A 25,966-nucleotide genomic window follows, 5' to 3' on the forward strand; every position below is an offset into this window, starting at 1 on the left:
ATACACTGCAATACAAAAGTATTGCAGTGTATTCTAAAAGCGATCGGATGATCGCATATTAAAGTCCCCTAGTAGGACTAGTTCAATAAAGTTAATAAAAAAAGTACTTGCTTTACTATTAAAAAATAAATAAATAAAGGAAAAAAGTTACACATATTTAGTATCGCCGCGTCCGTAACGACCCCGACTATAAAGCTATTACATTTAATCCGCACGGTAAACGCCGTAAAAAAACAATGGAAAAATTGCTGTTTTCTGTGAATCCTGACTTTAAAAAAAAAAGTGATCAAAAAGTCGCATCTACTCCAAAATGGTATCAATAGAAACTACAAGTCGTCCCGCAAAAAAAAAGCCCTCATACAACTGCATCGGCGGAACAATAAAAAAAGTTACGGCTCTTCAAATATGGAGACGCAAAAACAAATAATTAAAAAAAATAAAAAATGTTTTTACTGTGTAAAAGTAGTAAAACATACAAAATTTATACAAATTTGGTATCGTTGCAATCGTAACAACCCGCTGAATAAAGTTATTGTGTTATTTATATCACACGGTAAACGGCGTCGATTTAGGACGCAAAAAAGAGGGGCGAAATTTCAGGTTTTCTTTTACCCCCCCAAAAAAAGTTAATAAAAGTTAATCAATAAATTATATGTACGCCAAAATGGTGCTATTAAAAAATACAACTTGTCCCGTAAAAAAACAAGACCGTATACAGCTATGTAGACGCAAAAATAAAAAAGTTATAGCTCTTGGAATGTGACGACGGAAAACGTAAAAAATGGCTTGGTCATTAGGGCCCAGAATGCAAGCAGGGAGAAGGAGTTAAAATCGGTACACAAGCAATACAATTTATTTACAAAGTTGCCCTACTTTTTTGTCTTAGGCCTGTTCACATCAGTGTCTGGTTCTGTTCATGGATTCCGATAGAACGGAAACGAACAGAAGCCATTTGCAAAGGAAGCATTACCATTGAAATCATTGGTAATGCAAATGGAAGCAATGGTTTCTGTTTGCCTTTCCGTTCATGGGTTCCCCTAACAGAAAGGTCTAACGGAACCCTTGAACGGAAGGGTATATCTGGTGTGAACAAGCCGTCAAGGGAATATAGTATCAGAATTATTCAGGGTTGTATCATAAACTAGCACCTCTTTTATAGAAGCCGATCTGTGTACAGATCTAATACTTAGCAGCCCCCCCCCCCCCCCCTCATAAATGGTGGGTGTGAGGCTGAAATTCCACAGGGCGTTTTGATAGTGTTTTTATTGCAGTTTTGCAGCGATTGTTGTGAAAATGCATTTTGCCACAAATTGCCGCAGTTTTGAAATGCGGCTAATGGTCACGGTGTTTTATAGGTCAAGCACATTAAGATCATGTGCCTGGCCTCAAACAGCCGCATGGCGCTATTTCACAACTACTTTAAAAACGCAATGAAAAAAAAGCCCTGTGAAATCCCAGCCTTTGAATGACTGTTCATCTGTATTTTGCACTACATGTAAAGCCCAGTTCACACTGTGTATTTGACATGTCTTTTGGTGCGTTTTACACGTCAAAATACGCATCACAAAATGCTCTATTAAGCTACTCATTCAAATCATTGGGAAAGTGCATGTGTTTTTTTGACACCATATTTAAAAAAAAAAAAAAAAAAAAAAGCGCGTCAGGTCAATACTTTGCGTAAAGCGCACCGAAAACGCGCCAAATGTTCCCATAGTCAATGGGAGTCCTAATTGTGCGACAAAAAGCACGGAAAAAAAGTATTAAAAAAAAAACCAAAACCTGTGGATAACACGGAAAAAAAGCCTGTGTTTTAAAAAGCTCTTCACAAGAAGCACTAGTGTATTTGACATGTTTACACGTAATTTTTTGTGAGAACCGTGCGAACATGCCCTAACATTGTAACTTTTCAACGAGTAATCCCATGAGACGGTTGGTCGTTTTATGACTGATGACTGCTCTATTGTACTGCTTGATGTCTGGACCGCAACATCCACCTAATCTTTGCGTTTCAGGTTTTCTGTGTAGGATCTACTCCTTGTAATGGCTAACAGATACTGATGAAAAATACTGACCTAAACACGCTAGTGTGAATGAGATCTTAATTGACAGAGGAACATTTCTAAATGCTGACTATTTTATATTTATAAATCAAAAAATATATGAATGTATTAATTTCATTTTCTCATTTGCTACATTGGGGGAGACAGACTGTTAGTGTAAGGCCTCAGTGGCAACAGCTCATACCAAGAATTCTCCTGCTGGTCCACCATCTGGGAGATGAAAGAAGGGGAGTGATACACCCCCCTCAAATATGGGAGGCAGACTTGTTTACATAGTCGCGGCGTGGCGCCCGCTTGACTTTGGCCTGCTGATTTTCGGGTTTCCATGCCCTTAGCACTTTAATGGGTGCCATCTTTAACCGGGCTGTAGTGGGTGGCACCACTTTACTTTTTCCTTTGGGTGGGTGCCATTTTTCTGCCGGCTGTAGCAGACAGAGCTGTCTTGCGGACAGGGTAATGTCTTTCTCAGGCAGGAGTGTGGGCCTTTTTCTTGTCCAATTACGCTCCAGCGTGCCTTTCCCTATCTCCTTATGGGAAATCAACTTCTCTTAGCCGTCTGAAGGACACATGAGAGCTGGCAGTGTTTTGGGGAGCCTGGCCTATTTTCCCCGCTCTTTCTCCTTCAGACGGCTAGACGTTGCATGGGACACAGGACCTCCTGACTGTCTTGCTGCCTTTGCCTCTAGGGCAGTGCAAATACTCCAGGAACTGGTTAGGACTGGCACTAGGCCCTTTTTCTCTCACTATAGCTGCCCAAGCCTTCAGTCTCTTAAAGTTTTTACTGTAGGGACACTTTATCTAGCAGAGCTAAGTAATTAGGTTGCCACTACCCCCTTACTTAAAGGGAACCTGTCACCAGCATTTCACCTATTAAACCAGCAATACCTGGTGGAAGTGGGTGAAAAATCATTTTTATGTAACCTGAAATTATCTTCTAAGTAGGATCTGTACCTTTAGTATTCCATATTTTAGTTTTCCTGCGCCATATGCTAATAAGCATAATACTCATATCTTCATTCCTCAAGCCCCTCCAAGTTTACACCGCGTCCTTACTTTTGATTGAGCGCTCCTCTCTTCCCCCCCCCCCCCCAGCACACACGAAATCCCAATCACAACCGCAGTGGCGCATGCGCAGTAACTAGATTTGAGGCCCAGACGAAGCAGGGAACGGTATCTGACCATAAATGACGGGCGCATGCGTGCTATCAGACGAGATTTCGGCATTCAGGGCGGGTCAGCTTTCAGCGGTGGGCGGTCATAAGAGGAACTAACGAGACTGCCGGATTATTACCATAAAAAGCGTAAAATGTTTGCTGACCATTATTTACGGTCGGAGGAGGAGTTTAGGAGAGGTGATAATGGCAATTCACTTTTGACAGCAGTGGCCAGCAACGGGTGAAGAGAGTTCAATAGGTGAAATGCTGATGACCAGCTCACTTTAAAGAGGAGTAATTGCCTCGCTGTTCAGTACCTGAGTGGACTCCCTGGCCATCTGACCACCCCGGATTGGGACCGATTCCTTTGTAGGACCGTTGGTGGCCTCGCTAATATCACCGTCCATTTTGGTGATATTTGGATTTGCCTTTCTGACCAGTCATCTCTGGACTCTCCGTCCACGTCTTCCTTGCGTGGCCCTAAAAGCGGGCTAAGTCTACACAACTAACTTCATTTTCCCCCGGCCTCTTCTGTTTTACCCCCTACCTGCCCCCCTCACCAGATGTGCGGTCCAATACTTCCTCCTGTCCCAAGGAGGGCCTTGTCAGAAGGGGAACTTTCTGACTCAGACTTTGCTGACAAGAAGTCCCCCAAACTGTCCCCTTCTGTTGATGCTTTGATTAAGGCAGTTCCGTGACTCCTTGCATGTCACGGACGCGGTTCCTTCACCTGATTTTGGTTTCCTTCCTTCAACCTGAAAAGTCCCAGGAAGGCTTTCCTGTCCATTCCGAACTTGAGTGCGTAGATTCTAAGAAATGGAAACACCCAGACAGGAAGTTTATTCATTCTGGCTGGTTGGATGTGATGTATCCCCTTTCAGAAAGGTGTCTCTTCCAAGTGGGAAAAGTCTCTTGCGGTGTTCTTTCCAGTCACCCGTCAAACGCATCCAAGTACTTGTGTGAGGCATCTCTTAATTCTTCTCGTCTGGTTCTCGTGCTTCATCTCCTATCATTGCTATATGCAGGACAGCCTAACTGAAATGTTAGTCTGCAAATACAGCTCTGGCCGTGGATTCCGCTCCCAGGGGGAGCTACAGTGGTGCTCTCTACAGGTGGGGTGGCACTATCTACAGGTGGGGCATAAATTCCGCTCCTGCTCCCCGACCGGAGTGTCGGCAATTATCTGGCTGGGGATTCCCACGCCGGGTACTGCCGGCAGCTGGATCCTATAGCACCCGGCTTGAACTTGCGAATAATACATTAAATAGTATACAGTGCCGGACCTCCCAGGGAGCTGGACGCACAAGCGCTGCAGGCAGCGTGTTTGGATTCGGCTCCTGCACAGGTCTGGTGCCAAACAGCGGCACAACTTATATTCCTGAAGAGATCCCATAGAAAGCTATAGGATTCGTTCTAGCATTAGTTCCCTTCCGGGTTTTCTGCAACACGCGGGAGGGAAACTGACAGGGACAACAGACATATGTGAATGGCCCCTTAGAGGGCTCCTTACTCAGAACCTGGTTTTCGGAGTACGGCTTGCTCTACTAGGGTGGTTGAAGCTTCCTAGTCTGTGTGCAATCGGGCTTATGTTTTTTTATGTGTGCAAGGTGGCTACATGGTCTTTCTTGCACATTTTTGTCAACGTTCTATCGGGTGCACACCTTTTTGCTTCTACAGGCGCTTCTCTTGCTATCATCTGTGGAGTAGGTTACCATCTCCTTCTTTCTATTCTGGGGACTGCTTTAGGACATCCCACGGTCCGTGTCCCCCCAATGTAACCAGTGAGAAAACAATATATATAATTTTTTTGAGTGGTCGCTGTAAAATCTTTTTTTGGTCCAGTTCATTGTGGGACACAGCTCCCACCCATTGTATTCTTCAAGATTCTCATGATTGTTAGTTGGAGGGATTCTTCTCTATCGTTTTCACTTACCATTACTTACCTTGTTCCTGCTTCTCTTACGGCTTACAGACAGACTGAATTAGCTCTGTAAGTGGGGTATTTCCTGTAGAAGGGGCTACTCTACCCTCACGGTCTGTGTCCACCAATAGAATGGATATGAAACATATTTTACTGTGGGTGCTCAAAATGCTATATTTATGTTGTACATTCTCAAATTTTGTAACTATTTTAAATGATCAATTCCCTTTTATTATATAATACAAATCAACTATGAAAGTGTCGGGGGGCGTGGCTAGCAGTCAAGATGGTCGGACGTGTTTGAGCTGCACTCCAGGGGACCGTTGCACATCCTGAACTTATCTTGAGTTGACAGCATACCTATGTGACTGTAAGTGACTGACATTGGACCATAATACCCCTGGCACTTTACATACCTGATTTGAGACTCCTCGCTGGATCGGATGCTGGGCGATTCCCAAGTGCAGTGCGGACCACGTGTTGCTGCGGCCTGGATATCTCAGAGGCGCCTTGCTTTTCCGGTAGTGCTCCGGACGCTGGCGGGGACATCTTGCAGCACTTGGTTCCTGTCCTTCCCTGAGTGCGAAGGCGGTAGTTGTCCCGGACCTGGACACATCGGCGGGAGCTGTCGCCGCAACAGGTACGACATACTCGCCCTGAACGGGTCTCGCTACTGGCCCAGGCCACGTGGCATATTACTATACACCAGGATCCTTGGACCTGTGGCGAGGTGTAGGAGGCGCACACCGGAATTTGAGGGGTGCTTCATTCTTCACCCTGATATTGCCTTCCTCTGTTTCATTTCCCTGCTTGGCAGTCTCCCTCCTTGCTGTTGCTGAGGGCGGCGTATAGAAGCAGGCCGCCATTACTGCCTTGAACATATTTGCTCTCAAGTATTGTACACTGAGCTTGCCCTGCCTTTCTCCTCAGTTAAATATTCTTGCTACACATTGGTGATTCACCCTGATATCCTAACAGAATTGGATATTCATTACAGTAACTTGCCAGTTGCATATTTTTATTTAAACGACATGCACAGATCTAAGCTTCAACCCACTATGGATAAGTTAAAAGAATTTGCTCATACAGATCAAGACAATACTGTAGCCACTCCTCGTGCTACACGTTCCGCGCAGGGCAGAGTGAGAGATAGTGATTCCCACTCACGAGATAACACTGATTCTGAAATGGATCCCGAATCTACATTGCGCCAAGTCTCTACACAATTGTTGGTGGCCATTAACACCTGTAAGACCTTGACAGGTAAAATAGACTAAATTAAAATAGATGTCACCTTACTACGTCAAGACATGCAAAATTTGCGTGGTCGTATTGGAGAGCGAGAGGATAGAGTATCCCGAACGGAAGATAAGATTCCATTGATGACAACACTCTCCTCTACTTTTCGTAAAATGGAGGCTAATCAATCCAAAATGGACGATCTGGAAATAAGATGCGTCGCAATAACTTGCGCATTATTGGACTCCCTGAGAAGACTGAAGGTCAGGCCCCGGAGTCATTTGTTGAAACTTGGCTTAAAAACACATTGGGGGACGCTTCTTTTTCATCCTGCTTTATAGTGGAAAGAGCGCACAGAGTTCCAGCCAAACCCCCTCCTCCAGGTGCAAATCCTCGACCATTTTTGGCTAAACTGCTGAATTATAGAGACCGTGATACCGTTCTCCGTCTTGCCCGGTTGAAAGGGCCACTAAAGCACAACAACTCCGTCATATCCATATTTCCTGACTTTTCCACAGATTTGCAGAAACAACGTGCCACATTTATTGAAGTAAAGAAGAGGTTTAGGGATCGTGGCATTCCTTATTCTATGTCTTATCCAGCTCGTCTTCGTTTTGTGGCTGATGGCAAGGTGATTTTTTTGCATAACCCAGGAGAGGCTACTCAATGGCTTCAGATGCATCCACCTCAAACTTAATTTTGCCTTTACATGTGTAATACTGGATTGATTTACCATTAACCCGTTCTATGCTGGTTTTCTTTTCTTAACTGAATTGATTTAAGGGTGAGACTATAGGTGGAATGTTAATGTACATATAGGTGTGTATCTCCTACTTAAGCTTATATGTTGTGCATGTCTTGCCTTCCTGTACAATTTTCTATATAACATACTAGTTGTGTTGATTTTGGACCTATACTTAACCCTTCTGTGATATGGTCTAGTAGTTACCTTCACTAGGTATGCTTTGTCACATGCCTGACAACATCTTCTTTGGGCATTTCCCATTTATATTATACTTAACCCAGCTGCTACACCTTTTCAGGGTTATTTTGTTTTTGTTAAGTATTGCCATGATATGGTATATTATTATGTTCTCCGCCTATGTTGCAAGTCTTTTTACTACCTATTGTAGTCCTTCTCATGCCTTCTATATATGCACTTACCGTATTTGTGTCTTCTTATGGCTCTGACCTCAAAATGTGTATCGTGGAATGTACGTGGTTTAGGTACTCCCCAAAAACGGGCATCGGTGTTCTCTCACTTAAGGCGATCCAGTCCCCATATAATTGGTTTACAAGAGAACCACCACACTTCTGACGAGTCAGATTATTTACGGAAACCTTGGATTCAATGGTCCTGCCATTCCTACCATACCTCTTACTCCAGGGGGGTGTCTATTCTTATACATAGATCTATACGTTGGAACTCTATTCAAACCCGTAGGGACCCTGAAGGCAGATTTGTATTTGTTTATGCGGAGATTCATACCAAGCCCTATGTACTCTTATGCCTTTAGAATCCCCCACAGGCCAATCTATATGTCGTTCAGGCAGCTATCACCTTTGCTCATCAATTTACAACCTCCTTTATAGTGTGTGTGGGTGATTTTAATCAAGTTATGCATTCATCTCTTGATAGATTTGGTGCTTCCTCGTCCCTTCCTACTTCGAATCCTTCTCCCTTGTGTCGACTGATGAGTAGTATGGTGTGGATCGACCTCTGGAGAACTCCCCACCAGGGAGAGGTGGAATACACTTTTCACTCGACGGGGCAACATACATTATCTAGGATTGATTATTGTTTTGGCTCCCCTAATGTATCCATATATGTCTCTTTGGTAACACATGATGACCGGGGAATGTCTGATCGTAGCCTGTTACTGCTCTACTTGACCTTCCCTGGTAGATGTGTGTTGGCCAACTGGAAATTACATCCCTTCTGGTGGAAGTTAATCGCGCCTTCTGATCGCATACCGGATCAGATTGATCAATGACTCGTCACTGTCGCATACTTTTGCGCTGGGACTCGTTCAAGGCATATCTCCAAGGTTGTTTGAGGTCAACCATATCTTATAATATGAGAACCTCGGCTGGAGAGGGAGTCGGAAGAGCAGGTATTGGCTGCAGAGACACAATATGTTACTGATCCCACAGATGTTCATAAAACTGCCTGGTTAAACCTAACTCAATTATATAAGAGACCGCTTCATCTTAAATCTAAACGCAAATTATTTTTCACACCTCATTCAACAAGCAAATGGTAGCAACTCGGTGTTGGGAATTCGAGATTCTGCTGGGTTTGTTATTAGAGGCTGAGCATATTACATCTCGATTTAAAGATTATTATACTGGGTTGTATAGTTCCTCTAATTCGTACTCTGTGGCTGATCGTTTAGCTTATTTACAGGATCTCACATTTCCGACTCTTTCACCTGAACAAATATCCATGTTAGATGCCCCATTTAGACTTGAAGAAGTACAAGATGCCATCCGTGATATGGCTTTAAATAAATCCCCTGGCCCTGATGGCCTTCTGATATAAATTGATAACAGATATATGGCTAACATATCCCCATTTCTTCTAGATACCCTTGGCCAGGCTTCCCAATTACACGCTCTTTCCTCCACATTTTATGATTCTACCATTATAGTACTGTTAAAACCTGGCAAAGACCCCCTTGATTGTGGATCATATAGACATATATCGCTGGTCAATGTAGATTATAAAATATTGACAACATTTAGCCAAGCGGTTGCATGGGGTTAGCCTCTCCATCATTCATTCAGATCAAACTGGCTTTATTCCAGGAAAATCTACTACTATCAATATTAGAAAGGTTCAGGCCATTACACAATTAGGCGGGGCGCATGATATGCAGTGGGCGATTGCTTCTTTAGACACCATGAAGGCTTTTGACTCTGTGGAGTGGCTTTGGCCGTCAGTTTCGCCAATGGATCAGATTAATATATAAATCCCCTAAGGCCAATGTAGTGGTTAACAATGTTCCTTCTCTCCCTTTTTCTCTTTTTAGAGGTACTAGACAGCGCTGTCCCTTATCACCCGCTCTATTTGCCATTGCCATAGAAGCAATGGCGATCAGACTTCGAGCCTCCCCGGACCTTACTGGCATACGATGGAGGGCCTATACGCAGATGATATGGTCTTTTTTTTTTTTTTTTTTTTTAGACCCAACTTCCTTGTTTCATGTGGCTGCAAGGTTGCTTGATATCTTCTCGCAATATTCAGGATTGAAAGTTAACTGGCAGAAGTCAGCCATTTTATATACAGCCAGGCATCCAACTCCTGATCCGTTAATGTTGCAATATGGTCTTGAAACCGTCTCCAGTTTTAAATATCTTGGCATTAATATTGTCCTAGATCATGAACAGACTCGTGCAACTTCTATAGTTCCGTTATTAACACAGATTGGGGAAAAATTTAGGTCATGGTCCAAATTACCATTATCTGTGGCGGGTCATATTAATTTGGTTAAAATGGTGATTCAGCCTCAGTGTACATATATTTTACAACATATGCCTGTTACAGTTCCCATGTCGTTCTTTAGATCCCTTAATTCCTTAATACGATTTATATGGGGTTCTTCTAGGTCTAAAGTCAAATTAGCCACTTTACAACGCCCTAAACTTGATGGGGGGGATGGCCTTATCAGATTTTCATTTGTATTACTTAGCGGGTCAGGTCCGTAATGTCCGGGACTGGATACGGGATGCTCCTCTCTCTGACACAGACTATTATATGGCTTCACTGGTTGCAAGTCTGCTTAGTTTTCTAGAATAACCCAGGTTCACTACCCGTACTGATTTACTTCCTATGCATGTCCTGGCGGTTTGGCGCACATTCAAAAAATTACTTGCATATACAGATACATTTCCGGAGCTTCCTTTATGGCACAACCCTACATTACCATACATTCAATCATTGACTGATGCACAGATGTGGCAATATCTGGGTGTCACCCGACTAGGAGATATATATGACAGTGGTTTGATTCTTACAGATTAAGGAGACACATCGAATTCTGGAATTACAGTGGTTTAAATACTTACAATTGCGCCATGCTCTACAGACAAAATTCCCACCTCACTCATATCTGCATACCCTCTTATTGGCATACTAAAGTCTCAAGGCCCTAAGGGTCTTATTTCTGCTCTATATACCCATCTGATTTTAGCCCAAATCAATTCTGCTCCGCTTCCGGTCTTGACTAAGTGGAAGTTGCCGATACCAGACCTTTCTCCTGAAGATCTAGTTGACATTTTATGCTCGCACTTGACAGTATCCCGAGCTATAAATAATAAGCTTATTTAATTCTACATTATACACCAAACTTATCTCACCCCTGTGCGACTGCATCGTATGGGCAGATTGCCCACATCAGCCTGCCATAGATGTTATCAACCAGAGGGAGACTTTTGGCATCTCATTTGGGAATGTTCGTTTATATAGATGTTTTGGAAAAAGGCATATGATGTCATTACTCCATTGTTACCAAGTCCTTGTTATTGTCCCCGAAAATAGCCTTATTGGGACTTCTAGATGAGGAGCAATGGACACACCACACAGTTTTTTTTTTTTTTAAAGGAATCTTTATTTCTGGCTAGAAAAACTAGCCATGTACTGGATGGCAGATACAGCTCCATCGATGGCATCATGGAAATCGCTGGTTAATATGGTTATTACTTATGAACAGCTGGTATATTATCACAGAGGATGCCCTGATAAATTTCAAAAAGTATGGTGTCCGTGGTTGGCTACCATGGATGTTCCTGATGATTTGTTTTCTTGATAGGGTATGATGTAACATCACTCATGGCTTTGAAATGCGACATAGGTGACTTGTTTTGTTTAACTTTATTTTCAACATTTGTGAAATGTTTTGGAATATTCCTGTACTTCATGGTATGATTTTGGCGACTGGATGATCTTTGTGTATTCTTGCTGATATGTCTCTTTATTTACACACTGTCATTTTTACTATTGTCATGTATTATCCAGTTACAGTAAGGCCGGATCTACACGAGCATGTGTGTTTTGCGCGTGCAAAAAAACGCGGCCGTTTGCGCGCGCAAAAGGCACTTAACAGCTCCGTGTGTCATCACCATGTTATGCGCGGCTGCGTGATTTTCGCGCAGCCGCCATCATTATGACACTCTGTATGTTTGTAAACAGAAAAGCACGTGGTGCTTTTCTGTTTTCAATCATACTTTTTACTGCTGTTGCGCGAATCACGCGCGTCCCACGGAAGTGCTTCCGTGTGGTGCGCGTGATTTTCACGCACCCATTGACTTTAATGGGTGCGTGATGTGCGATAAATGCAGAAGTATAGGACATGTCGTGAGTTTTACGCAGCGGATACCCACTGCGTAAAATTCACGGACTGTCTGCACGGCCCCATAGACTAATATAGGTCTGTGCGAGGCGCATAAAAATCACGCATGTTGCACGGACGTATATCACGTTTGTGTAAATCCGCCCTCCTACTTTGTATGCAATATTTTGAATAAAACGAATTAAATAAAAAAAAACCTATGAAAGTGTCAAATATGGACGTAGCCTTTTGATATTTGGCTTTCTCTAGTAGACTTTACTGACTGTACTACACGCAATCATTAATTACATTTTATTTTTACATGAAATAAAAACAACCTTCATGTTTTACTTAGGCGGGACCAGCAGCCAAATTCTGTTGACAAAGATGGGGTGGACAAAGATGCAAACTTTCCAAACCGCAATGATGAGGAAGAGGTGAAATGAGGAAATAGTTTATTACTGTATTCATATTTAGCATGGAGATATATATATATATTCTGTATCTCAGTTGAGTCACATTATTATGACCACCAGCTAATATCCAGAGTAACCGCTGTGTGCAGCATGGACAGCAGCTAGACAGGCTGGGAGTGACTCAATAAGGTGCTGGTAGGTTGTCTCAGGTATCCATGCTGACTGCAGTGCATCCCACATTTGCTGGAGAGTGCGTGGGGGAGGATCCATAGAGCGAACAAGATGATCAAGGTGATCCCACAGATGCTCAATTGGGTTCAAGTCTGGCAAATTAGGGGGCCAGGGAAGTACTTGGAAGTTTTGTTCGTCACCTTCGGAGAAGCCAACCCTTTGCCAATCATCCGTGGTCCAATTCCGATACTGCCCCGCAAATTGAAGCCTTTTTTTTCCAATGCACCTTTTATAAGCATAGGAAAAGTGACCATCTGCCTGGTCCGGAGCCCTATACGCAGTAGGGTTCCCTGAACTGTTGTTTAGACACATGTCTCATGATATACTTTCACCACAGCAGCATGCGTACAGTTCATAAATTGCACTATTTGAGAAATACTGCCACCCTTGTCCCGAAAGCCAATAATCATCCCTTTTTGCAACTCTGATCGCCCCTTTTACCCATGACAGCAATGAGTGATACGTGTTCAGACAGCCTATCGCACACCTTATATACCCACCAAGCCAGCCCACGTCATCCCTTCCTTCATGGGCTACGCGCTGCATATGTCGAAAGTAGAGGGTGTTCATAATAATGTGACTCGCCTTTTATTTTATTTATTTTTAACTCGAGCAGCACCATTTAATTGTGGATGTGTGTGTGCAAGCCTCAGAGCCTCGACCTCCAACCCTATTAGTTGAGGTGAACTTCAATGGAACAGCTTGAACTCCAAAAAATGGATTAGGTGAGAAGTGTTTTCAAAATTTTTATTCACCCGTAAATGTGACGTTTCAGCCTCCATCGTGGGGCTTTCTCAAGGAGGCTGGAACGTTGCATATTTATGGGTGAATAAACCCCCATCTCCCACTTAATTAATTTTTTGGAGTTCTGGCTGTTCCATTGAAGTTTACCTTTACTGATCGGGCTGGAGGTCAAGGCCATGAGGCTTGCATTCGTGTATATACATTATATATTAATTTGCTTTTTAAATGCAAAGTTAAGCCACTTTCTCAATAGTCTTTATTACACATTTCCTACCATTCGCTGCTGTAGCGTCTCTGCAGCTGCTATAGATAACTGACTTTTTACTGCTGCTTCGAACTCAAATCCGTCAGTACACTACCCCTGACAGGCTGATGTAATCTGCTCTCCCCCTCCCTTCTCTATGTTAGAGCTAGCAGCAGAGAGAGGGAGGAGGTTGTACATGACTGCAGCCAGAAACACCACAAAAAACTCCTCCGAAAAGATTTCAATGGTAGGTCAGAGGCGCAAGCCACAAGAAAGGAAACCGCTTTTTTTTTCCTGTGAGCGTTCAAAAGCGTGAAAAAAGCGCCTCTGCCTCCTATTGAAATCAATACAGGGAGATTTTGGAGGTTTTATGGCGCTGATTCTGACACGATTTCCACATCAAAATCCGCACCAGCAAGCTCTGTGTGAATAGCGAGTTCTATCTCTTGTTTTTAATACTATATTACCACCTTAGTAATGGCAGTTGTCTGTTTGACGACGTCCAGTACTAAGGTGGGGCTTAGTGTTAGCCAGTAAAAAGGCTAGCACTAACCCCCTATTATTTCCCCGGTACCCAGGTGTATCGGGAAGAGCCGGGTACGATCCAGTACCTGACCGTCTGTAGTGCTGGTCGGGCACTGCGGCGGAGGCAAGCTGGTATTATTAGGCTGGGAAGGGCCAAAAACAGTGACCTTCCCAACCTGGTAATGCTAGGTTGCGGCTGCTTTATTGTATCTGGCTGGTTATGAAAAATGGGGCGAACCCCATGTAGTTTTTGTCAATTTATTTATTTTAAAAAAAATAAGCGATGTGGGGCCTCACACCACGGCGGTTCACAGTAGGAGCAACGAACGACGAAGCTTGTGTGCCGCTGATCCTTCATAGCCATCAATTGACTGTTTTGAAGTAACCGCGGCGAGCACCGCTGCTCCGTCGGGCACCCCCCCCCCCCGCACAAAGCCCCCCAAACATGCAACTGCACCACACACAGGCGCCCGCACAGACACACCTTACCTGCATGTCGGGGGGAGGGGCTCGACGGAGCAGCAGTGCTCGCTGCTGATCCTCCAAAACATCCGATAAGCTGCTGTGAAGGATAAGAGGTGCTAGTTTGCCGCTGATCATTAATAGCTGCCAATCTGCTGTTTTGAAGGAACATCGGCGAGCATCGGTGCTCCGTCTACCTCCACACGCACACCTTCCCTGCAGCCGGTCTTCTCCAAAATGGCGCCGGCTTTCCCCCTACAAACCATCATCTATGCTGGGTCGCTCTGAATTGCGCATGCGCAGTACAGAGCGAGACGGCAGAAGCACATGAACGAGTCCCGTTTGTTATGTCCTATGCCCTGTAGCTGCCATATTTCATCTGTGTTGGCACCTAATAAAGGCCCCCAGGTCTGCCTTTAGTTAATGCCTGCTAGGCTATGCCTCTGACATGGTAGAGCAGATGCCTGTCTATTTTACATGGACAGGCAGTAATACAGTATTACAGTGTGTTATAGAAACGATCGGATGATTGCATAGTAAAGTCCCCTAGTGGGAATAGTAAAAAAGTTTAAAAAAAACAAAACAAAAAACGTTTCATAAAGTTAATAATAAAAAAAATGAAAAACCCACATTTTCCCCTTACAAAATGCTTTATTAAAAAAATGTTACACACCCTGAATAAAGTTTGTTATTGAATCCGCTTGGCGAACGCTGTAAAGAGTTGCGGTTTTCTGTGAATCCGGCCTTAAATTTTTTTTTTATAAAGTCGCATCTACTCCAATATGGTACCAATAAAAACTACAAGTTGTCCCGCAAAATAAAAGCCCTCATACATCGACTTTAAAGAAGCTCTGTCACCAGATTCTCAAACCCCTATCTCCTATTGCATGTGATCGGCGCTGCAATGTAGAGAACAGTAACGTGTTGTTTTTTTTTTTTGTTTTTTTTTAAACTTTCATTTTTGGCCAAGTTATGAGCTATTTTATATATATATATGCAAATTATATATTTAATTAGGTTAGTAACCAAAGGGTTAACTCCAAACCAGTGTTTGTTTTGTTTTTTTTGTTATTGATATTCTGGACTAGTAAGTGTCAAAATTAATATATCCTCTGGCTACAGGCTATCTTTGTTTTTGTCTCCTTTCTCAAATTACTAACCTGCTTGATCACATCATAATTTTGTTTCTAAGCTCAAATCATTCCACAAGTCCAAGGCCCCATTCACACGAATGTATTTATCAAATTTGCGGGTGAATTGCAGCTCCATTCATTTCATTGGGCCCATGTACACGACCGTGGTTTCCACGGTCCGTGCATTGCCACGGAGCCTGGACCACAAAAAGATGGGACATGTCTTATTACAGCTCTATTTTGCGGTCCAGGCTCATAGAAATGAATGCACGCCGCCATGTGCACGGCCCGCGATTTGCGGGCGGCCCGTGGGTGACTCCGCGGCTGTCCAAGCCGCAAATCGGACTCGTGCACACCACTACGGTTGTGTGCATGAGCCATTTTTTTTTGTCCTAACCATCTGATACCCGGTTTATTGTACATTAACAATAACTAGGGCCAGTAGTAATACATCCCTGTAATGACTACCTCCAATAACTAGAAGGTTAAATCAGACTTGCACAGACAAATGTAACACAAAAATGATGCTATTAACACACAACTAGAGTTCTCCTGACGTTGAAAGCGCAAAATGGCGGTGTGTGAATTCTCTGGCTGCAGTTCCTACTGCAACCTGTTTTCTGGCTATAAAGCAATGACACTGACCCAAAAATCAGATGGGAACACTCCTTCCTGCGTTCCCCCACCAGCAGTCCTCATTTAGCCCTAGTCTATTTCCACTCGGTGTCAAATAGCCATTGTCACATTTTAATTTTAGCTCCATGCATGACTTTTTTGATACTTGAAATTGTAGTGTTTATTAATGTGAACAGTGCCATAAATACAGCGATGTAGTATGTTACTCATAAGTCTGAATGGTGGTGTTGAACCAGGTAGTATTTGAGACCACGTGCCTTGTCTTCTGAATCCCATAATGGTAATTTTTCTTCTATTGTAGTTCCTCAGTCTAGATGATATAATTGACCCCAAGAAAACCAATGTGGATATGAAAAAGGACCAAAATCCAAATGTAGGTTGCCATACAATTACATATTATTGATGTATATAACAAGATTGTTTGTTATATAACCGCATTAATTATTCAATATGTCATTGATCCATCTCATTTCTTCACTTTCTATAACCGTCTGAATAGTGTTCTTTTAATTTGTTACCCCCATCCCCTCTGTTTTGTATTTTATTTTTTTATTTTTTATTTATTTCTTCACTCTTTCTCTCTCTTTTTTTTTTTTTTTTTTCTTCTCGTTTAATATAATTTATTTTGTCACTTTAAAAGCTGGTGAACATTGTTCCCCTTACACCAATGGCACTTGTTCCTCCGGAGGAGGTGGATAAGAAAAACAACCCTCTATGCAGGTGAGTGAAATATGTATTTAATTGTGATTTTATTTAATCAAAAGTGGTTAATCTTGTAAATCCTTCTTTTTCTCATTTGAGTTAATTTGTATATTGATTTCAGCCGAAAAGGAGAAATCTTAGCCAGCAGGAAGGATTTTCGCATGAACACCTGCACCCCACATTCATGTGGCGCCTTCATGTTAGAACTAGCTATAATGTCCCCAACACAGTTTGTAGAAAATATGCTGCGGATGGAGGATGCCGTCTTTCAGACAGGTACAAAAACTGCCATAAATATCTGACTTATTTAGGTTTTTTATGAATATCAAAGATGCTAGATGTTTTACCTGTTACCTTGATTTCCTATTTCTCTCCCCTATATTCATTTTGCAGTGATGTTTGCTATCAAACCTCTTACATAAGACACTACCCTGTTAAAGGGGTATGCTAGAAAATAAATGCAGCATTCTTCACTTTATAAACCTAGGCGTAGATTTATTAAGACTATAATTGGTTTATCTTCTACAGGTGTGCAGAACCTAGAAAGTGATCAGAATGAAAATATGGAAGCTGAATGTAATGCACCTGTAGCAGTGTTGAACTTCTCTGACAACGGTGAGTGAATTTATCTTTGTTCAAATCACATATGGGCTATCCCTGGGGTAGGCAACGTTTTTTGTATGGCGTGTCGGTTAAAAAAAATAAATCAGTGATTTAAAGAGGCTCTGTCACCAGATTTTGCATCCCCTATCTGCTATTGCAGCAGATAGGCGCTGCACTGTAGATTACAGTAACGTTTTTATTTTTAAAAAACGAGCATTTTTGGCCAAGTTATGACCATTTTTGTAGTTATGCAAATGAGGCTTGCAAAAGTCCAAGTGGGTGTGTTTAAAAGTCCAAGTGGGCGTGTATTAGGTGCGTACATCGGGGCGTTTTTAATACTTTCACTAGCTGGGCATTCTGATGAGAAGTATCATCCTCTTCTCTTCAGAACGCCCAGCTTCTGACAGTGCAGATCTGTGACGTCACTCACAGGTCCTGCATCGTGACGGCCACATCGGCACCAGAGGCTACAGTTGATTCTGCAGCAGCATCAGCGTTTGCAGGTAAGTCGATCTTACCTGCAAACGCTGATGCTGCTGCAGAATCAACTGTAGCCTCTGGTGCCGATGTGGCCGTCACGATGCAGGACCTGTGAGTGACGTCACAGATCTGCACTGTCAGAAGCTGGGCGTTCTGAAAAGAAGAGGATGTTACTTCTCTTCAGAGCGCCCAGCTAGTGAAAGTTTTAAAAATGCCCCGATGTACGCACCTAATACACGCCCACTTGGACTTTTACTTTTAAACACACCCACTTGGACTTTTGCAAGCCTCATTTGCATAACTACAAAAATGGTCATAACTTGGCCAAAAATGCTCGTTTTTTAAAAATAAAAACGTTACTGTAATCTACATTGCAGCGCCTATCTGCTGCAATAGCAGATAGGGGTTGCAAAATCTGGTGACAGAGCCTCTTTAAGTACTCCGTGTGCCATGCAAGCATGAAAGTCATATAAGACAAACTGATACCACGTATGTGACAAATCAATTAATCAGTTAGTGAAACTTACATTTCAGTGTGACCCTTTTCCATGACTTTCTTTGCAAAGATGATTAAGCTGTGGTGCATACAAGGCTATTGAACACCACCCTTGGGGGGGGGGGGGTGCATGTAGGAGAGACTGTGGCTACTGAACACCAGTTTAAGGGCACTGAACACAGGAGAGGGTGACTACTGAACACCAGCTTACGGGGGACACAAAGGACAGACCGTGGCTGCTGAGCACCAGCTTGGGGGAGGCATTGGAGAGACCGTGGCTATTGAGCACCTGCTTGGGGGGTGGGGTGCACATAGAGACTGTGGCTACTGAACACCAGTTTAAGGGCACTGAACACAGGAGAGAGTGACTACTGAACGCCAGCTTTGGGGGGACACAAAGGACAGACCGTGGCTGCTGAGCACCAGCTTGGGGGAGGCATTGGAGAGACTGTGGCTACTAAGCACCTGCTTGTGGTGGACGCATAGGAGAGACCGTGGCTATTGAGCACCTGCTTGGGGGGTGGGGTGCACATAGAGACTGTGGCTACTGAACACCAGCTTGAGAGCACTGCACACAGGAGAGGGTGACTACTGAACACCAGCTTACGGGGGACACAAAGGACAGACCGTGGCTGCTGAGCACCAGCTTGGGGGAGGCATTGGAGAGACCGTGGCTACTAAGCACCTGCTTGTGGTGGACTCATAGGAGAGACCGTGGCTATTGAGCACCTGCTTGGGGGGTGGGGTGCACATAGGAGAGACTACGGCTACTGAACACACCAGCTTGGGGGCGCACACGAGAGAAATTTGCCAACTTTTGCTAAGTCGTCTTTTACAGCGTGGTTACTGAACTCCTTGTGGTGCTGATCGCCAGAAGAGAGAGCAGTGCTGCATTGTGTGCTTGCCAAGTGTTCAGAAGCGACAAAGATGAAGCACTGCTCTCTTTCCTGGTGACCAGCGCTGCCATGTGCATAATGAAGTGCTGTTCTCTCTCCCTGTGTTCTGCGCCGCCAAGCACACAGCAGCACTGAGAGGGGGAAGTGTGCCAGCAAACCATTCCGGCTGCGGCAACAGTGCCATAGTTTGCTGACCCATGGGCTATACAAATGAAGTATACTGCGTAAAAAAAGACCTATGCATTTTGGTTATACATTTAACGTAGACCATAAACCTAATGTGAATAGTTAATAATAGAAGGTATGGTTCAAGCCACACCATACAGACCAAGATCTTGATTAATAAAGAAGATTAATAAACCTATTAATACAAAATGAGACTCTATATTATATGCCGTAAAGGTTCTCCATGCAGGTGTAACAGTCTGAATTTGGCCAGTACCAGCCCTCTTCCTCCTTCTCCGTTTGCTAATGTGAATAGTTGCTTTATTACTCATGCATTTTTCTTATTGGTTTTATATCATACTCCCGACTTTCTGGTTTAATGATGCCTGTTTCACATCTTATGAATCACATGTTGTATGCCTGATTTATGTTTGGCTACTGGATGTAGGAAACACGTATCTGTTTATTTGTACTCCCGGTATTTTTATTACCATTGTTACTGTTTTGTATATATCTTGTTATGTATATTTTGCTTGTATCTTTTGTATTTGAGAAAACGTTTACAATAAAAATCAGATTATGAAAAAAATAATAATAAAAAAAATATGCAAAACCTTGTTCTAGCTTCAGTTGCCAATCGTGCAATACAGGGAAAAGGTGATGAGGATTGGGATAAAATCATGTCATGCTGTCATTGTGTTTACTAAAAAGTGGGTGGGGCTTAGTGGAAGGGGGCTGGTTCTTCCACTGCTAAACAAATCAATAATTTATTCCAAAAAGTGGGTACATTATAGTGCAAGTCCACTCCGGCTCAAAGCTGAAGTAGATTTGACTTTGTCACACGGAAGGCCAGAGATGTGCCATATTTATTAAGCGGCGTGCGCCTCTTAATTAGGCGCCTTTTTTGTCAGCACTATTTTTAGATTAAGACAGGTATCTGAAATGCATCCATTGAGTAAACTTTAAAATTGTAATTTCCACAATATCCACATTCGAAAAATCTAGTAAGAAATTTAATGTGACTGTCAATACTCCTCTTCATTCTCATCTGAATTAGAAGTTGAGAAAAAAAACCACGCTAACTGGTTGCTACCTGGAATTGTTCAGATATGGAACTTATTTCTTAGCTTTAGGCCTAATTCACACGAGGACTGCGCATCTCGGACGTGAAAAACTGCAGTTTTTCACGTCCGAGGTACATCCGTGCTCAGCGCCTCGGGACGTGATGTCACACATCCACCATAGTTGAGTCTATGGAGGGATGCGTGATGCGTGAAAAGAACGGACGTCCTATTTTCGCACGAACCCTTCACACGGTCCGTTGAAACAACGGCTGTGTGAACGGCCGCATTGAATTACAATGGTCCGTGGGACGGCCGCTGTGTCAACGGCCATCCCACGGACGTTTAACACGTACGTGTGAATCAGGCCTTAAAATGTAGAATTGCTAGCATTTGTATCTCCTGACAATATGAAATGTTAAATACTTTTGTGTCAAAAAAGACAAAAGTATAATAGGTATGATACCTTTATTGGCTAACCATAAAAGTTCTATATGCGGCTTTCAGAGCACAGAGGCCCCTTCTTCAGGCAGTTTACAAATGAATGACTTAGAAAAAAGCACAACATTTAGATGTTACACAAAGACAATTAGTACATGAGGTGATATATCATTAAGATAAGCCGGGGCAATAAAACTGAGGTTATAGGGGTGATGACTTAGGAGTTAAGGCATCTGGAGTCAGTCTGATGGGGGACGTGACGTGTGTCCATGTAGTGGCTCATAAATCCTGGTGTTAGATTGAGGCCTTGTGTCAATGACTGGAATTTTATCATCATCTTGAATTCCCAAATTTTTCTTTCTCTGTTGTTTTTAAAATGACCCTTCAGAATGAGTACCTTTAAATCTGCCAAACTGTGGTCTGGTCCAGAGAAGTGTTTTCCCACGGGTGTATCCACCTCCTGTTTTATTGTATGTCTGTGAAGATTCATCCTGGTTTGTAGTTTTTGTATTGTTTCTCCAATGTAGATTCCTTTATTGATGCACCTTGTACCTAACAGAATTTTAAATGTGATGACTATTCCGTGATGAGTTTTGAGAATTGCGGCCCCATTTATTTCTATGGGGCCATTCACACGACCGTGGTTTCCACGGTTTATGCATGGCCTAGACCGCAGAAAGAACGGGCATGCCTTATTACGGCCGTGTTTTGCGGTCCAGGCTCATAGGAAATAATGGACGCGCCATGTGCACGGCCCGAGATTTGCTGACGGCTCATGGGTGACACTCCGCTGCCGGCCGACCCGAAAATCACGGCCGTGCACATGGCTACTGTCGTGTGCATGAGGCCTTAGTCATCAGAGCTTCCACAATGCACTGCACTCTATGACCGGAAACAAGCAGAAGCTAGCTATAGATCTCCCTCTCGCTCTGCAGGACTTTTACACAGGCTTAATGTTTTGAACTGGCGCTGTGCAGTCCTCTGTAGTGTTTTCTCGCTTCTGGGGTCCCGGGGTGACTTTGATGAAAGATTGTCTAGATTGATGAAACCCTTTAGGCCACGTTCACACACTGCTGTTGTGTGGAGCTTTTCATTGCCATTCAGTTACTACCTATATTTCCTTTCAAAACATAATGAAGGCATTTACATTCTTTTGGTTATTCTTTTCCATGGATAAAGGGAATGATGATGGATTTATTCCACTGGATGATCACCATGAAGTAGAGAATGCAGAAATGGAGCCCGATGAACACATTGAGAGACGGCAGGTAACCGTATTTTGTTTTCTTTGCGTGATACGTGCATTGCGACACGTGAGAGTTTATCTTTACAGATCAAAGACTTGGCGCCATTAGAGTCGGTTAATTAGGTATTCAAGAGTTATTGGTCACATTTCTAAAAGCATACACATACTGTACCTAGATTTATGTTTAACTGAAAATCAAATTGCATATTGCAAAGATTTGCATGTCAGATTACTTCTATCACTTTGGGGGAACTCTCTCTGTTGAGTGCACACATTGACGTACAAAAAAAACTTATTTAAATGTAACTGAATAAAAATAAAAATTACTTAAAAATGTGATGAAACTGCACATAAACGTTTGTACAGATCCAGACAGAAGAACGAGGATATACACTGCGACCAAGATCTGTGAAGGAAATGCCAGCTTCAAACATCAAGGTACATGGATGGTACGCCAGTACTTGCTTTATCTTGTCAATTACATTATACAGTGTTAACAGAAGTTGCCAGTAATACATGTGATGTAATTCAGCACATATTGGCGAGTGATGGCCAAACAGTAGAGTCTAATCTACCAGTATAACGAGCTGTGCGGACCAGTAGATCTTGATGTTGGGCCACTAGTCTGTTCACCTTTTAGCTTCTACACAAACATTGGGCAGCTGCATCCTCATTGGTTTTTCGTTTGTTTGCCTGTCACCACCTTTATTTTTACGAGCCTAAACCAGCGGAATTAGCTGGTTACTTTATTCCTTAAAGCATAAACTTCGCCTTGGCCAGTTGTTGTTTTTTTGTTCTATTTAGAGATGTTTTAAAGAATATACAAAAAAAAAAACGTAGATTTTAATTAATGTTCTTTTCATTTTGTTCTTTGTATGTTTTTTGTTTTTTTTTGTTTTTTTTTACCCATTTCATAGAATCTTTCAGACCCATGGCGCAGTTTAGACCCTTTTGAGTCCTCTGAAGAAAAGCCCTTTAAAAAAGGTAAGCAGTAGTTGTTGATGTTCTTAAAGGCATGGTATTGCCCGAAATACATGTTTTTTTTTTTTTAATTAAACATTTAGTGTGTGGGTGATTAAACATTGTTCAAATTTTTTTTATTTTTTTCACGAGTCAGGAAATAGTCAGGAAATATTATAAATTAATTCTAATTTATAATACTACCCATTTTTGGTCACTAGATGGAGCTATTTCCCAAAATTGCAGCATTGCAACATTGGGTTAAAAGCTCTCGCTCTAGTGAGCTCTCAGCATCCCCCCCCCCCTTTATCCTGGCTAGTGCCGGGATAAACGAGGGGTTTGAACGGTGTAACCTCCTACACTGTGTGTCGCCATTTTTTGAGCTAACACACAGCGTAGTAGGTTTACATACAGTAGTAAACACGAACATACATTGAAATCTCTTACCTGCTCCTGCCGCCGCGGCTCCCTCCGGCCCGTCCGCTCCGTTTGCTGCCGCTGTTCCATGTGCACAAGTCCGGAAGCCGCGACCGGAAGTAGTAATATTACTGTCCGGCCGCGACTTCCGGTCCACAGGAAAATGGCGCCGGACGGCGCCAATTTCGAATAGGACTGTGTGGGAGCGGCGCATGCGCAGTTCCCACACAGACGCCGTACACGGCAGTCAATGGGACGGGAGCCGTTCGCAGTCCCTATGGGACTGTGGCTGCCGTATTCCATGTCTGTGTGTGGCGTTAATCGACACACACAGTAATGGAAACAAAAATGGCAGCCCCCATAGAGAAGTAAATCAATTAAAAACGTAAAAAGTACAACACAGCAACATACATTAATAAAATTTATTGATCTATCACACTAAAACACATAACATATTAAAAAAAAAGTTGGTCGTGACACTGTTCCTTTAAGACCCTTTTAACCCCTTAATGACCGGGCCTGAAAAGGCCTTTTTGATCAGCTAAATTTTTCTGGTTTTCCTCTCTGCATTTCAGCAGCGATATCTTTTTTTGATTTTTTTCATTGACGTGAATGTATGAGGCCGTGTTGTATACGGGAGAAATAGTATTTTTTTTGCAGTTTTGTGTTGGAAAAAAATTATTTTTATGGCGTGAATATAGGAAAAAGCGATTCTCAGCATAGTTTTTATTTTTTTTATTTTTTTATCCTGTTCACGTTTCACACTAAGTAACCTGTCAAATTCTTCAGGTTATTACGGTCGTGTAGATAACTAATATGTGTTGGTTTTTAGTTTTTATGTAATGTAGGGGGCAATAAAATATATTTTATTGACAATAATGAGCCTTTTTTTTTTTTTTTTTTTGTGACGTTTTTTATTTATTTTTTTGTAATTTTTTTTTAAATCCCATTAAGGGATAACTTTACTCACAACTTTATTTTTTACTTATATGCTAATACATTATACTGTGTCACTTTGACACAGGCTTATGTTAGGGCAGCACATAGTATGCCCAAACAGCAGGCTTACTGAACAGACAGGTCCCCAGAGCTGACTGCAGAGGGATCCCCTGGTCTTTGATAATGTCGTCGGGTTTCCGATGACAAGATTAAAGAGGGGAGTTTCCTTTGATCATGCCGCGGTCACGGACCACGGCGATCAAAGAGTTAAACAGCTGGGGTTGGAATGTTTTCTGATGCCAGCTGTCCAGTTGTAAGTTACAGCTCTTGCTTAGAGCATGGGTGCTCATCAACCTCTTCTACAGCGATGCCAAAAGACATCGCTGTAGACTAAGCGACTGCCGTCAAGACGGGCGGTCATTAAGGTGTTAAACATTCAACCAATTGGGCAAACGGGCGTTTGTCCGAATGCTCGTTCCCGATCATTGCCCTGTGTGAACAGGGCAGCGATCAGCTGACAAATGAGCAAACACTCGTTCGTTGACCCCCAAATTTTATCCGGACAGAAAAATGGTCACTTGTTGTCAGCACATCTCCCTGTGTAAATGGGGAATGGTGCTGCCCACAAGATGTAAAATGTATGGGAACCAATGATTGGGATAGCGGTTGTTCGTCCACATACTTGCGATCATTTCTCTGATATTAAGGGTGGTTTTACATGGCCAGATTTCGTGGGCTATAACGCTATAGCACGTCCATCGTCTCTTGTTTAGCTTCCATTACCTGGAGCAATGTTTGGAGTTTATAGGTGTGAATGATCGTTAAAGGGCTTGGCCAGTTTACTATTAAATGCTTTTAAATGATGTCTTGATGTAAAACAAGACACTTACTAATATGTCTTCAGCCCTTCGGCCATCTTCGCCAGTTCTGGCAAGCCACGCACCCATGTAAAAAAAAAAAAACCCTGCCGTCATACCGCCCTCGTCCATGGCAGCGCAAGACATGGAGAGGCAAAATAATCCGCTTGTCCATCCCTGAATGAGCCGGACCTTCCGGCCCTGGTTTTAGACATGCACAGGAACAGTGCAAGCGCAATGGAGACATCAGGCGGTATCTGCATCCTTTCAAGTTCATTGTGAGCAATCTTCCTGTCCGCCACGGAAGATCGCACGAGCAACTGTGAAGAGTATAGGGAAAATAAATAGATTTTTAATTAAGATTGCTCATAATAGGTTTTCTAATTGTTATTTAGATAAGAGCAAGTATAAATGTATAAAAGGTGTTCTCACAAAATGACAGGCAGAGAAGGATGTGCTGTGCTGGGAATGTTGCATGCTGGGATTTTTACTTTCATTGTTACCATGTCCTGCCCACACAAGCCTGCGGAGAGCGCTCTTCTACTGGAGCATGGTAAGGTGGAGAGGCTACATAAATCATATATTATTTACTTTATTTGTCCTCCTTA

The 25,966-nt window shown here is 42.8% G+C and overlaps 1 protein-coding gene across 2 annotated transcripts in view; it reads left to right on the forward strand.

Annotated features, from left to right (window-relative positions):
• Positions 1–25,966, forward strand: part of NCAPH2 (non-SMC condensin II complex subunit H2) — a 90,997-nt gene that overhangs the window by 24,037 nt on the left and 40,994 nt on the right. For both annotated transcript variants that reach the window (XM_075857601.1, XM_075857600.1), the window contains exons 5-12: positions 12,060–12,141; positions 16,397–16,468; positions 16,736–16,815; positions 16,919–17,073; positions 17,326–17,412; positions 22,119–22,207; positions 22,552–22,623; positions 23,103–23,169. In XM_075857601.1, the coding sequence (XP_075713716.1) occupies positions 12,060–12,141; positions 16,397–16,468; positions 16,736–16,815; positions 16,919–17,073; positions 17,326–17,412; positions 22,119–22,207; positions 22,552–22,623; positions 23,103–23,169 (704 nt within the window). The remainder of the gene's footprint in view (positions 1–12,059; positions 12,142–16,396; positions 16,469–16,735; positions 16,816–16,918; positions 17,074–17,325; positions 17,413–22,118; positions 22,208–22,551; positions 22,624–23,102; positions 23,170–25,966) is intronic.

The sequence above is a fragment of the Rhinoderma darwinii genome, chromosome 3 (assembly GCF_050947455.1).
Source record: "Rhinoderma darwinii isolate aRhiDar2 chromosome 3, aRhiDar2.hap1, whole genome shotgun sequence".
Classification (NCBI taxonomy): domain Eukaryota; kingdom Metazoa; phylum Chordata; class Amphibia; order Anura; family Rhinodermatidae; genus Rhinoderma; species Rhinoderma darwinii.